Genomic DNA, 14,513 nt, shown 5'->3' with positions numbered 1-14,513 from the left:
ATAAGAACTGAATAGACAAAGCAACGAAATTTTGCTTTAATTAGTTAGTTTATATTGAAATCCATTAAGAGAGAAATACGCTTCTTGCCTTAAGTCTTGTACATCTTTTCGTGGAGTTAATTTCACTAACTTGTTAATTTATTTATAACACCAAACTTCCCTTTTGAAAGTACTCCGCTTACTGACTCTCTGAAGAAGTACAACTGAACTTGAATTAAGCGGTCAACTTATATTGTGACCGCTGAATACAAGTTCGACTATTGTACTGTTATAGTGCGGGGCTTAAACTACGGCGGTGCAACTTGATTATGGCGCCCTGAGCGCCGTAGAGAAACAACTGAGGAGATTTTTAAGACCCTGGCGGTAATGTCCAATGAATATAAAACAGATGCAGGGGTTTACAGCACAGTATGAGTACATCAAAAATCGAACAATCTGCGTGAAATAATGAAATCCACAAGACCATATCACTGTTTTGTCTGATGAATAGAAGTACACCAACCACCAGATACTGAGTGGCAGCCAGCCCATTGTAAATGCTGACACGATAGCAATGGAGGTCTTCCCAACGATTTTCGCTCTCTTTAAACGTTGTTCTCTCCTGCTGACTGATTGTTCGCCCGCAGTTTTCTGAGATTTGATTGTTATAACGATGGTAAGGTAAAGTATTGTGATCAAAACTAATGGGACATAAAAGACGACGGCGATCATCGCCACAGTAAAGTGTTTAAAGTAGGGAGACCACAATGGCGTACATACCAGACCGTCTGGATACTCCAAAACTTTAAAGAAGAACAGAATCGGGCACCTGACAACCATGGCAATGATCCAAGTGGCGAGAATGAAGAAGCGGTACTTGTTTAAACTGATCAGTGGGGAACGGAGGGGAAAAACTACAGTTCCAAATCGATCGACTGCGATAAGAACCAGACTCTGAGATGAAACAAGAACGGAGACTTCTATTGAGAAGGAGACCAGCTTACACAATGCTTGGCCGAGAGGACCGCTGATCAACCAGGAGCCGCTAATGAATAATGAAGCTATATCACGAGGAAACATGGAAATGGGAAACACCAGATCTGACATGGCCATGTTTGCAATAAAATAGTTGACTGGCTTTTTTAGGGATTTCGTCTTGTAGACAATTATTCCAATAAAGATGTTTCCAAACAATGAAACTAAAGATATCGGAAAAAAGGCAGCGATGTAAGCGATCCTTAGTACTTCGTAATTAAAGCAGGACGACACGCTCTGTGTTTCGTTTACCACTGCGGTCTCATTCACCGACATTCTTGCAGCTGAAATACTAGTTCTTCTTCAGAGCAGTCCTCAGGAAGCTACCTATATCCTCAGTAAAGAAAACAAAGCTGACTCACAGTTTTTACCGAGCTACTCTTTCAAAATAGCTGTATCCACACTGTAAAACCAATCAACAATTGGTCGTTTGGGGGAAACAATCTTTTTCAGGTACGGATCCAAAAGTTATTCTCGACATATAAATTTCTGGAAGAAAGATGTTTTTGTCCTGTCACGAGCGTGCGACAAAATAAAAAGTCTTAAAAAAAGTCCTCATGCGGCATCCGATTATCGGTTTCTTCTTCGGCCAACAGTTCTCTGTCTGACTCTGAATCCTTAGTCGTATGCCAAGAGCTCTTAATTGAGAGGCTGCCTATACCCTATTTAAATAAAGCAGAGACGACTGTCTACGTATACATTAAAAATTGATTAACTAAGAATCGTCAGATATCATTTTACTTTCAGTTAATATCGACTTACAGTCTGTACTCAAAAAATGTTTTTGAATTCTATAATTCTTTCTAACCTTTTGGTATGATTGGTAAATGAATACCAGTAGACAAGATATCTGTGCGGATGATTTAAGTTTAGCGCTAATTGAAATAAAACTACGATTAGTGCTGGAAAAGATCAATCTTAGAAATTGAAGTTCCGTGTTCTTCTTGACTAATGATGTCACTGTTTTGAAATGACTTTCAAGATGATTTACATAAACCTATCATTCGCCCTATTTAACTACAAAAACAATAGCTACAAAACAACCTTATGGTAAACTATCTCTGTCATAATAATTTAATTAATCTGTCTTTATCTTCAAATACCTTTGAATATTGCGAGACTACTTTTCATGTAAACATTCCTTCTCTGGGATTTCCAGCTGTCTGCTTAATTAATAAGTCACTTCCTATTTGAAGAATTTCGAAATTCTTTTAACGTTGACGTATTAATCGACGTATTACGTCCATTTTTATCGCGTAAAGCCGCTCTATAAAAAATTTTGTATTTATATAATAGCGAATGGAAAATTTAAAAAAATGAAATAAGCCATCAGGGCTCAAACTACAAAAAACATCTCAGTCAACCACAAAGAAATCAGCTAAAGAGAGTCTTAAGGCCTTGACTAAAATTTCCATGGAAAGCGAAACAGATTAGTAATGGTAATAGAACCGAGTGGAGTCCAATTCGGTCTGTAATCATACGAGTGATAAACTAAATCGAACGACTGCTAAGTGGAGTCCAATTTGTTAATCACGAGTATAATTACAGACAGAATTGGAAGACAAGAAGTGAAAACAACAATTTTAGAGAAATTTATTTACATATAAAAGGGGAAAAACAAGTCATTTCTAAGGAAGGTAGTTCAACCAAAAGCGTGATCTGAATATAAAGGCAAACAGGAATAAAGGACGTGATGGAATGGCGAGTACCGGAATAGAATAATTAAGTGATGTTGAATGACAGTTGACAGCTTGTCTCAGAATCATCATGTATGAGAAAGGAAGTTGTTCTAAAATAGAGAAGTTTAAGCGTGACGTTAACGGCAAATAGTATTGCAAAAGGCGACCATGAAACGTTTCTCCGTCTGCTTTCAGCTTTTTGCACTTTTAAACGACAAAAATTCGCACAAGCCGTGAACAAGATTAGCCTTCTCTTCTAATTTTACTCAAGATATTTTGGAGGATTACAGCAAATATGATATCTCCGTTGCTTTAATATAATCGACTGCATACACTCATCAACCTTCTGTGCTTCGGCGAGGCTAGCTATTCAAAATGTAAACATCGTCGAGCGAAAAATTTCAGTCCCCGCGGTGAAACAGGGAAGAACAAAAGGACGAGAGAGTGAAAACGAATAAATATCGGTTTTGATAAACCGTATCCCTGAACTTGTTTCAGGCAAACGATAATTTCCCCTTTTTTAACCAATCTTTGGCTCTGAACTCAAACTTTTAGTAAAAGAACTGAACAGAATAAACAGCGTAATTTTGCTTGAATTAGTTACTTTATATTGAAATCCATTCAGACAAAAATGCACTTCTTGCATTTAGTCATGTACATCTTTTCGGGGAGTTTGCTTATTTATTTACGTCAGCAAACTTCCCTGTTGAAAGCACTCCGTTTACTGACGCTCCGAAGAAGTACAACCGAACCTGTATTAGGCGGCACCATATTAAGCGATTACCCTGTATTAAGGGGTCATGTCAAAGTCCACAATTTGTCTTCCCTTAATCACTGTAATTTTCACCTCTATTAAACGGTCACCTCTATTGAGCTGCCATGGTCACCCAACGGCCTGTTTGTACTGTCTTCCACCTGTATTCAACGTCACTTAAAAAGTAACCACTAAAATAAAACTAAGAATGATCTTTCAAGTAAATTTTGATCCGTGTTTCTCTCCCGAAATCAAAGTGCTATTTTTGAGCGAGATTCTGTACATTAGTTGGTCAGTTCTGGCATGAAGTGGCGTTGTTTATAGTGTTTATAATACCCCTATTCTGTGAAACCTGTATTTAGCGGTCAACCTGTACATAGCGGCCATCCCGCCTTTCCCCTTGAGTGACCGCTGAATACAGGTACGAATATAGTACTGTTAGTTTCTAGAGGTGCCATGATGTTGATATACTTTTCAACTGGCTGTCTGAAAATCAAACTCCGTGCAAAGAAAAGTAACTTCTCCTCCGCAGACATCAAGACCTGACCAAGCTGACCTTCCCTAAGTTCTAATTAATAATAATAATAATAATAATAATAATAATAATAACTTTATTTGTATAGCGGTATATACAAAAGCTCTATATCGCTTTACAATCAAAAAAGAAAATAACTAACTAACAATAACACTAAAACAAAAAGTCAAATGAAAGCGAGTCTGAAAAGATAAGTTTTCAATTTAGATTTAAAAACATCAACTGATCCACTTAATTTAATGTCTAAGGGAGTATCATTCCATTGCTTTGGGGCAGCGACCGAAAAGGCCCTGTCCCCATAGCTCTTCAGGCGCACATTCGGTACTTCTAATAAATGTTTGCCAGCAGACCTAAGATTTCTTGTAGGGTTATATGGGACTATAAGTTGACTTAAATACGGAGGCACCAGATTATTGAGAGATTTAAAAGTTAACAGTAATACTTTAAAGGTAATTCGCTGCTCCACATGTAACCAGTGTAGCTCCTTAAGGACGGGGCGAATGTGTGCAGCCCTAGGTTGCCCAGCTACAAGGCGTGCGGCGCAGTTTTGAACGCGCTGGAGCTTCTGAATAATATAGTCCGGTGACCCGAGGAGCAACGAGTTACAATTGTCCAGTCGACAAGTAACGTAAGCATGGACAAGGGTCTTTGTGCTCTCAGAAGTCAGATACATTCTAATCTTAGCGATATTCCGAAGATGAAATAAAGCAGATTTACAAACGGAACTCACATGCTTATCCAGTGACAAGGTCTCATCAAAAACAACTCCTATGTTCCTAGCTTTGTCAGACCGCTCAACACGATGATCACCAATCATGATACTATCTAAAGATGGGCATGGCCGATATTTTGAACTGATAACGAGCAGTTCCGTCTTGTCCCTATTCAACTTAAGTTTGTTACAAGACATCCAACGGTCGATATCTCTAACACAAGATTCAACCTGAGAGACAGAATAAGCTTGATCATCCCCACTGAGAGAATTGAAAGACAGATACAACTGAGTATCATCAGCATAGAAATAATAGCCCATGTTGTATTGTCTGACAATATCCCCCAATGGGGAGGTATAGAGCAGGTATAAAATCGGTCCAAGCACGGAGCCCTGTGGTACTCCGCACGACAGCGAACACGTGACAGACCGCGCACCACGAATGCTCACAAAATGAGTTGTGTCGCTCAGGTATGATTTAAACCAGGCCAGAGCTAGATCGCAAAGACCGAAGCGGTTTGCTAATCTCTCAATCAGTATAGTGTGATCGACCGTATCGAAAGCGGCCGATAGATCTAATAAAAGTAAGATAACAGTCCTATTCCTATCAACGTCTAGGATAATATCATTAAAAATTTTAACTAAAGCTGTTTCGGTACTATGAAATTGTTTATATGCAGATTGTAGTATTTCATCAAGTCCATTACTAGAAATGTGGTTAATCAACTGAGATGCCACCACTTTCCCAGTGAGTTTAGACATGAAGGTCAAATTTGAGATAGGACGAAAATTCGAAAAAACTTCAACATCAAGTGTGGGCTTTTTGAGAAGAGGATTCAACAATGCAAGCTTAAAACAGTCTGGAAAAACAGCTAGACATAAAGACTGATTTACAATTTGAGTGATAACAGGCAAAAGACCTGATGTGCACTGCTTCAAAACAGAAGCAGGGAAGGGATCAAGAGGACAGGATTTGATGGTCATCTTTACTAAGTAATTCCGAGACATCAGACGATGTTACAGACTTAAAACATGACAAGGCACACTGATGGACAATGCCATCGGACTCCACAACAATATCAGATGTGGAGTCAAGTGAGTTTCGCAGAACTGTAATCTTCTCACTAAAGAAGTCAATGAACTTGTTAGCAAGATCACCATCAGACGCACACCCTGAAGGATACTCCGCTGGCACGCGCTTATGTAGGCGCTTATTTACCGTATTGAAAAGACTTCGGGGATTATTACTACTCTCCCGTATAATGCCTGAGTAATAGTCAACTTTCGTTTTCTTGATCAAAGCGTTCACTCTAAGGCATTGTTCCTTAAATCTAGAATAATCCGATTCTCGTTTTGAAGAACGCCAGCGCCGCTCGAGAGCTCTGCGTTTTCTCTTTTCAGATCGTATTTCCTCAGTGTACCATAGGGCGGTTGGGCGAAGAGTAATGGTCTTAGTCTTCAGAGGCGCGTGTCTGTCTAACAACGACTTTAATGTAGTGTTATACTCATAAACAAGTTCGCCGAGACTAAAAGAAGCAGCATCCCTTACTAGCCTGGTGTTCTCCAACTGACCACAAAACTCGCTAAAATCAATATCACGAATCTTGCGATATGAGATTCGTTTACGCTCGAGTGGTAATTTAGCAAGTGTAACGAGAGCATACTCGGAGATCACGTGCACCTCAGGTGACACATGATACAGCGGTCGATGTTATCTAATCAAAAAAGGTTTTAGATCACATATATCTACATGAGAGCGCACTTAGTTTACAAATAAAGACTGTTCGTTACCTAGAAATCGTGTGTTTATGCTAGAACGAAACATGGTACCAGGAGTGTAGCCTCTTCGACACGATGACTACTACACCACCTCAAGATTCAGCGAGTGTTCAAGCGCCGACGCCATGCTATGGAATACAAAGCAATTTACCAATTCCGTCGCGATTGAATTTGGCAGGAAATATTTCAGAAAACTGGAAGAAGTGGAAGCAAGTGTGGGATTCGTTCGAAATCGCCTCACGTCTCAACCAGCAAGAAGATAAATACCGTGTAGCTACTTTCATTACCTGCATTGGAACCGAAGCCCTCGAAGTCTACAATGGTCTTCCGTTCGAAAATGAAGAAGACAAGAACGTAATGAATACAGTTCTGGAGTTGATGGAGAGGCATTGCATTGGCCAAACAAATGTCATTTACGAGCGATACTGCTTCAATAATAGAAAACAAGAAAGCGGCGAATCATTTGACACGTATCTCACAGCGCTCAAAACTCTCGCGAAAACGTGCATTTTTGGTCCGCTCACCGACGAATTAATTCGTGATAGGATCGTCTGTGGAATTTGTGACACGGGAACTAGGAAGAAATTACTACAAGAGCCCAAATTAAATCTTCAGAAGTGTATCGATGTATGTCGATCAGCCGAAACAACTGCATCGCAAATGAAAGTCATGAGTGGAAGAGAAGAAGTCAACGCACTCAACCACAAAGAGAAAAAAGACGGCAAAGACGCCAGTCCTAAGTTAGTTAATTGCAAATACTGCGGCAGAAAACACGAGAGATCAAGAGATAAATGCCCAGCGTTCGGAAAAGAATGTGCGAAATGCGGCAAAACAAATCACTTCGCCAAGCTATGTAAACAGAAACGTGGTGGGCGACAACGAAGAAAAGAACGGATTCACCGAGTGCGAGACGCAAAAACTTCGCAGGATTCGAGCGATGAAGAGTACTGCTTCACGATTTCATCCGAAAATCTGGAAGAACAAAGTGTCAAAAGTGTCAGTAGTCAACCCATCAAATCGAAAATCTTCGCAACAATGGAGATCAAAGGTCATCCCGTTCGTTTTCAAGTCGACAGTGGCGCCACCTGTAATGTGATAAGCAAAAACGATTTACCGAACGAGTGCCCGATCGCGCATTCGAAACAAGTCCTCAGCATGTTTAACGGATCGAAAATGGAAACCATCGGTAAATGTCGTGTTAATCTGGTAAATCCCAAGGTTGATGAAGAATGCGAAACAGAGTTTGTTGTTGTCAATAACGACTGCACGCCACTGTTGGGTTCCAAAACGGTGCAGAAAATGAAATTAATCAAAGTGCGTTACGAGAATATCTCATTGGTACAAGAAAAGACTGAAGCAATGGGCCTAACGATGGAACAAATAGCAGCAGATTTCCATGACGTTTTCACTGGAGAAGGAAAATTTGAGAAGAAACTTCACTTAGAGTTGGACACAACCATTGAACCAGTGAAACAGCCTGTTAGAAGGATTCCAGTGGCAATGAAACCCAAGTTAAAGCAAGAGCTCACTCGTCTCGAAGAACTTGGTGTTATAAAAGCAGTTGACACTCCAACAGATTGGGTCTCAAGCTTGGTACTTGTTAAGAAGCCCAACGGCAAGCTTCGCGTGTGTATCGACCCTCAGCCACTAAATAAAGCTTTGAAACGCAGCCACTACCCTCTTCCGGTTATCGACGATCTCCTGCCGGACTTGTCAAAAGCTAAAGTCTTCAGTGTGTGTGACGTTAAAAACGGGTTTTGGCATGTCGAGTTAGATGAAGATTCAAGCTATCTAACAACGTTTGGCACTCCATTTGGTCGGTAGCGGTGGCTGAAGATGCCATTTGGCATATCACCCGCACCGGAATATTTCCAACATCGTTTGGATCAAGCCATCGAAGGCCTTCCCGGTGTGCGCACAGTTGCAGACGACATCCTCATCTCGGGTGAAGGTGACACTGTGCAAGAAGCAGTGAAAGATCACGACAAAAAACTCATAACTCTACTTGAAAGGTGCCGCGAAAAGGGAGTGAAACTGAACAAGGAGAAGTTCAAGTTGAAGATGACAGAAATCCCCTACGTTGGTCATGTGTTAACAAGAGATGGGCTAAAACCAGACCCATCCAAAATAGACGCCATCAAAGGCATGAGGCGACCAACAGATGTGAAAGGTGTACAGCGGCTTGTTGGTCTAGCGAATTACCTGACGAGATTCTTAAAAAAGCTGGCAGACATTTGCGAACCTCTTCGACAGCTAACGCGCAAGGATGCAGAATGGCACTGGAGCGACGTCCATGAGAGCGCCTTTAAGAAGATCAAAGAAGCAGCTTCCCAAGCACCTGTCCTCCGATACTTTGATCCCGCCAAAGAGACTGTACTTCAATGCGACGCCTCGGACACTGGACTTGGAGCTACGCTTTTACAAAATGGTCAGCCAGTGGCATACGCATCGCGATCCCTGACGGATACAGAACGCAACTATGCGCAAATAGAGAAAGAACTGCTAGCCATAGTGTTTGGAGCCGAGAAGTTCAACCAATACACTTATGGTCGCAAAGTGATTGTTGAGAGCGACCATAAACCACTTGAAGTTATTTACCGCAAACCCCTCGTGGCCGCCCCCAAGCGTCTACAACGAATGCTACTTCGCCTGCAGAAGTATAACCTCGAAATTGGTTTCAAGCCAGGCCAGCACATGTATCTGGCAGACACACTCTCTAGAGCACCCCTTCCCAACACCACATCGCGCGATGAAGTGCTAACCATCGACAAAGAAGTTGAAGAAATACATATGGTCGAGTTTCTGCCACTCCGCAAAGCTAGCCTAGACAATATCCGTAAAGAAAGTCTGCGAGACAGCACGATGCAAGCACTTCAGAAAATCATTCGAGAAGGGTGGCCTGAGACCAAGATTGATCTCCCAAATGACGTCACGCCATACTTCAACGTTCGTGACGAGCTATCAGCGCAAGATGGAATTATCTTCAAAGGAGACAGATGTGTAGTTCCAAAATCCCTCAGACCAGAAGTCCTATCCAGAATCCACCGATCACATATTGGCGTGGAAGGATGCTCGAGACGCGCGAGAGAAAGCGTTTTCTGGCCAGGAATGAACACAGCTGTGAAGAACTTTGTCAGACAGTGTGAAACTTGTCGAACCTTTGAGATCTCCCAGCAGAAGGAAACACTCCACCCACATGAGGTACCTGACCGGCCATGGTCCAAGGTTGGTGTTGATCTGTTTGAGACAAACAACCGACGTTACCTCGTGACGGTAGATTATTACAGCAACTACTGGGAAGTCGATAGGTTGGAGTCCAGTACAACATCTAAAGCTGTTATCTACAAATTGAAGCAACACTTTGCAAGACATGGCATCCCGAACACTGTGTTTTCCGACAATGGCCCACAGTTTGATTCGGATGAATTCAGGAGATTTGCTCGAGATTGGGAATTCAATCATTTAACCTCAAGTCCCGGACATTCGCAGTCCAATGGTATGGCGGAAAGCGCAGTCAAGACTGTGAAAAGGCTTATTAAGAAGGCTAACAAAGATGGAACAGATCCTTGGCTCGCGATCCTCGACCACCGAAACACACCCTCAGAAGGCATGAAAAGCAGTCCAGCACAACGACTAATGAGTCGTCGAACAAGGACCCTACTCCCAACAAGCGAGAAGCTCCTTAAACCCAAACTCGCCGAAAATGTCCAAGAAGAAAAATGGAAGACAAGAACCAAGCAGGCATTTTACTACAATAGAAACGCTCGAGATTTGCCACCACTGAAAACTGGAGACTCAGTGCGCATTCAGCCCACAAGCAACCCCAAGGCGCCCTGGAAGAAAGCCACTGTTCAGGAACAGGTGAACATGCGATCCTACAAAGTCCTCACAGAAGATGGCTCTGCCCTTAGACGAAATAGAAGGCATCTGAAAGCAACTACAAAAGAGTCTCACACGCCAACAACCCAGATGCCCAAGCAGACAGAACTTCCCTCGCCATCTAAACACATTGAACAAGAAACTAACGCCAGTGGTCACTCCAGCTCAGAAGTAGCGAAGCCACAGGAGCCAGCGATCGAGCAGCCTGCGACTGATCTAACATCGCAAGCTTCCAAAGGCAACCAGACTCGCAGTGGTCGAATAACGAAGCCCCCGTCCTATCTGAAAGACTTTGTTCGTTAACCTGAGTCAGTGTCATGAGAGACAAAGACATTACCGGACTTGACTAGTTGATTCTTTTGGATAGTGGTTTTGATTTTTTTGTTTCTCATGTTTGTTTTGATTGTTCCGTTGTTTTCGTTTTGTTTCTTATGAAAGAAAGGATGTAACGAGAGCACACTCGGAGATCACGTGCACCTCAGGTGACACATGATACAGCGGTCGATGTTATCTAATCAAAAAAGGTTTTAGATCACATATATCTACATGAGAGCGCACTTAGTTTACAAATAAAGACTGTTCGTTACCTAGAAATCGTGTGTTTATGCTAGAACGAAACAGCAAGGTCCAACAAACTGTGTACAGCAAGATGATCCGAGACAAAAGGATTGTCCACAGTACAGCGGCCAACTAATTTCTCATGAGCTCTCGTTATAATCAAATCGAGTATGTGACCATTCTTATGAGTCGCTTCAGAGACGTGCTGGATCAAATCGAACGATTCCAGGACTTGTAAGAATAGTCGAGCATCGCAATCATTAGGCACGTCAATATGAAAATTAAAGTCGCCAGCGACTAACAGGGCATTAGTAGTCGAAACAAGTCCCTCCAGAAAAGAACTAAACTCCTCCAAAAACATTCTGACCGTGAATCCATTCCCAAGACTAGGTGGAGCTCAGTAAATAACGACAAGCCTAAGATTATGATTGTAAACTGATGTAATATGAATATTAATGAGTTCAAAACTCCTGTGGATCGTTTGTACATCCCTCCTGACCTTAAAGCATCTCCTGTAAACTAGAGCAACTCCACCACCGTGAGCATAATTCCTTGGTAACTGCTCAATGTTATACCCTTCAGGACAAATGTCACGACAGTAGAATTCATCCAAAGAATCATCAGTGAGCCACGTCTCAGTGATGGCGAATAAATCGATATCATGTTCTACAATGTAATCCCTCAATAACAGAGTCTTCATACGGATTGAGCGAGCATTCAAAAGGACAAATTTCAGAGGTTGTTGGCGTTGCTGGTGATTCAACAGTTGGGGAGCACGGGGGATGGAAATAAGGTTGTTTTTGTTCACTCCCTCCGCGTGCTCCGGAGCGTGACGAGGCCCATCAACTTCAGATCGATTTGATGCAATCACTTTGATTCCATGAATAAAATCCCTTCGTCCAGCCTTACATCCTCTTAAATGGAGCAGGGCAGCTCGCCTCAAATCGGCAAAAATCCGTTCCGAAGGCGAACAGTGAGAAACGCGTCGAATCTTGAATAGATCATTCCTTGAATAGGAAATCGTAGGTCTTGAAGAAACAATATGCAAATCCGCATAAGTTCTTGTGGTGTGTTCAAAATGTAGAACCTGCGGACCTGGGTTCCGCGAAACGTCCGAAAACATCGTTATGTCCAACGGAGGGTCGTGGCCAGGAATGTGAAGCGAAGTAGATCCATGTTTAGTCCACTTTGTAACTGGAAGACTGGATTTGAAATAACTCTCGGATCTCAAATCGAGTCGAAATTTGCCGCCGAGCTTCACGACAAATATCAAACCAGCATCACCAGAAAATACAGTCCCCGTCAAAAATAACCCCAATGGCCTACGTAGCAAACATTTAGACCCATTTTGAATAGGTCCTCGCGTTAGAAATAGGAATGTAAAAGCATAGAAAGTCAGTAAAGCGACGGAGCTAAAGCTCCGCGTGGCCGCCATTGATGCACCTCACACCTTCCTTCCTTAAAACGGTCAGTACGAAATTTATCCTCAATTGCGACTGAATAGCATTTGACAGTGCGAACTTATGCTAGGGCGGTGCAACTTGATTAGCCCTGGGCACCATAAAGAAGCAACTGAGGAGATTTCTAAGAACGTGGCGGTAATGTCCAATAAAAATAAAACAGAGTAAGGGTTTACAGCACAGTATGAGTACATCAAAAATCGGACAATCTCCGTCAAATATTGAAATCCATAAGACCATATCACTGTTTTGTCTGATGAATAGAAGTACACCAACCACCAGATACTGAGTGGCAGCCAGCCCATTGTAAATGCTGACACGATAGCAATAGAGATCTTCAGGACGATTTTCTCTCTCTTTATACGGTGTCCTCTTCTGCTGACTGATTGTTCGCCTGCAGTTTTCTGAGATTTGATTGTTATAGCGATGGTTAGGTAAAGTATGGTGATCAAAACTAATGGGACATAAAAGACAACGGCGATCATCGCCACAGTATAGTGTTTGAAGTAGGGAGACCACAATGGCGTACATACCAGACCGTCTGGATACTCCAAAACTTTAAAGAAGAACAGAATCGGGCACCTGACAACCGTGGCAATGACCCAAGTGGCGAGAATGAAGAACTGGCACTGGTTTGAACTGATCAGTGGGGAATGGAGGGGAAAAACTACAGTTCCAAATCGATCGACTGCGATAAGAACCAGACTCTGAGATGAAACAACAGTGGAGACTTCTATTAAGAAGGAGACCAGCTTACACAATGCTTGCCCGAGAGGACCGCTGACCAACCAGGAGTCGCTGATGAATAATGAAGCTATACAATTACTCCAATAAAGATGTTTCCAACCAATGAAACTAGAGATACCGGGAAAAACGCAGCAATGTAAGCGATCCTTAGTACTTCGTAATCAAAGCAGGACATCACGGTCTGTGTTCCATTTATCACTACAGTCTCAGTTACCGACATTCTTGGAACTGAGATACCAGTTCTTCTATAGAGCAGTTTTCAGGGGGCTATCTATATTCTCAATAAAGAAAACAAAGCTGATTACTAATAAATAACTTGTAAAAAAGGTAAGTATAAACGTGAGAGTTATTGTTACCACCTTCATAAAAATACTTAGTAGTAAGACGATCCGTGGTGAAATCAGTTTTAGAGAATTATAAATTGATATACAAAAGAAAGAAACGAATCCTTGTGTCCAAAGACACTTAAAGCAGTTGCTTAGCACGGTTTCTAAAATGAGTCAACCGAGAACATTTCACTCAGTCTCTGAAAAGTATCATGCGTTATTCATTGCCCAAAAAACCGTATATAAAGTAGTAGAAAAAGTGTTTCCCCTACCTTATCTTTGTAGCGTGACTGAATCTCTTGTGATTTTTGGCGAAGATTCGTTCAAAAGGTAAATCCACTAGGTACAACAGTGAACGACCGCACATTTCGGGGGAAACTGATGATATTTTTCTTGAGACGCAGATCCAGGAGTTATTCCCGACAAAATAACAGGCGGTGTGAATCGGATACCTTCAAACATCGAGAGTCTCAAAACCTTTTATCCGATCTCGAAACTGAATCTCGTTAATATTTGTGATGACTTTCAAAGTCTCGTTCACTCTGCTTTTTCTTTCGGTACCGAATTCTTGTTGTAGTCGGAGGTCTCTGTAAAAAGGCAAACAGAGGAGCTTAAAGTTGTGAGCGACAAAAATCTGTGTATTTAATAATGCTTTCGCTGGAAATTATAGCAAAGAAAATTTGTTGTATCTTTGAAACAAACACTGACACAGTCTCCCACCTCTTCCTGTCATTGATTTCCTCGCGATAATCTGAACAAAGTGACGGTAATAGTTTGGTATTGTATGAATAAAATTGCTGATTTCTGGACCTATATTTTCCATCTGCCACCCATGTAAAATTTTGTGTCCTGACAGAATTTTTTTTTTCTATTTGCAAGAAAGTTTTTGACAGAAAGCCATTACTGTTGTTGAATCTGTCTGACAGTCAGTGTGTCTTGTACGTCGACTAGAGGCTGTGTACTTTTTGTGGCCTTTCTGATACTGAAAATCACACAAAATTCGTGATGTATTCATAAATAAGCAAAATATAATTGACAGTTTTTTTAATGACATGTTCCGGCCTTTCGGT

At 41.7% G+C, this 14,513-nt stretch overlaps 1 protein-coding gene and 1 pseudogene across 2 annotated transcripts; both read right to left on the bottom strand.

Annotated features, from left to right (window-relative positions):
- Positions 1–306: 306 nt before the first annotated feature.
- LOC149040731 (RYamide receptor-like) lies at positions 307–1,290 on the bottom strand. Its single transcript, XM_089181605.1, has one exon. The coding sequence runs from the start codon at positions 1,288–1,290 to the stop codon at positions 307–309; it is 984 nt and encodes a 327-aa protein (XP_089037731.1).
- Positions 1,291–5,652: 4,362 nt separating this feature from the next.
- LOC149040730 (uncharacterized) lies at positions 5,653–12,360 on the bottom strand (annotated as a pseudogene). Its single transcript, XR_016179546.1, has 2 exons — positions 10,972–12,360; positions 5,653–6,357 (listed from the first exon to the last, which is right to left on the bottom strand). The product of XR_016179546.1 is annotated as an uncharacterized LOC149040730 (transcript).
- Between the last annotated feature and the right edge of the window lie 2,153 nt (positions 12,361–14,513).

The sequence above is a fragment of the Pocillopora damicornis genome, chromosome 9 (assembly GCF_964200805.1).
Source record: "Pocillopora damicornis chromosome 9, jaPocDami1.2, whole genome shotgun sequence".
NCBI lineage: Eukaryota > Metazoa > Cnidaria > Anthozoa > Scleractinia > Pocilloporidae > Pocillopora > Pocillopora damicornis.
The sequence above is the reverse complement of the archived record's forward strand: the minus strand, read 5'-3'. Positions and strand labels throughout refer to the sequence as shown.

Bases quoted from the DNA above. Each gene is read 5' to 3' on its own strand.
- LOC149040731 (XM_089181605.1), bottom strand. From the start codon at position 1,290: ATGTCGGTGAATGAGACCGCAGTGGTAAACGAAACACAGAGCGTGTCG.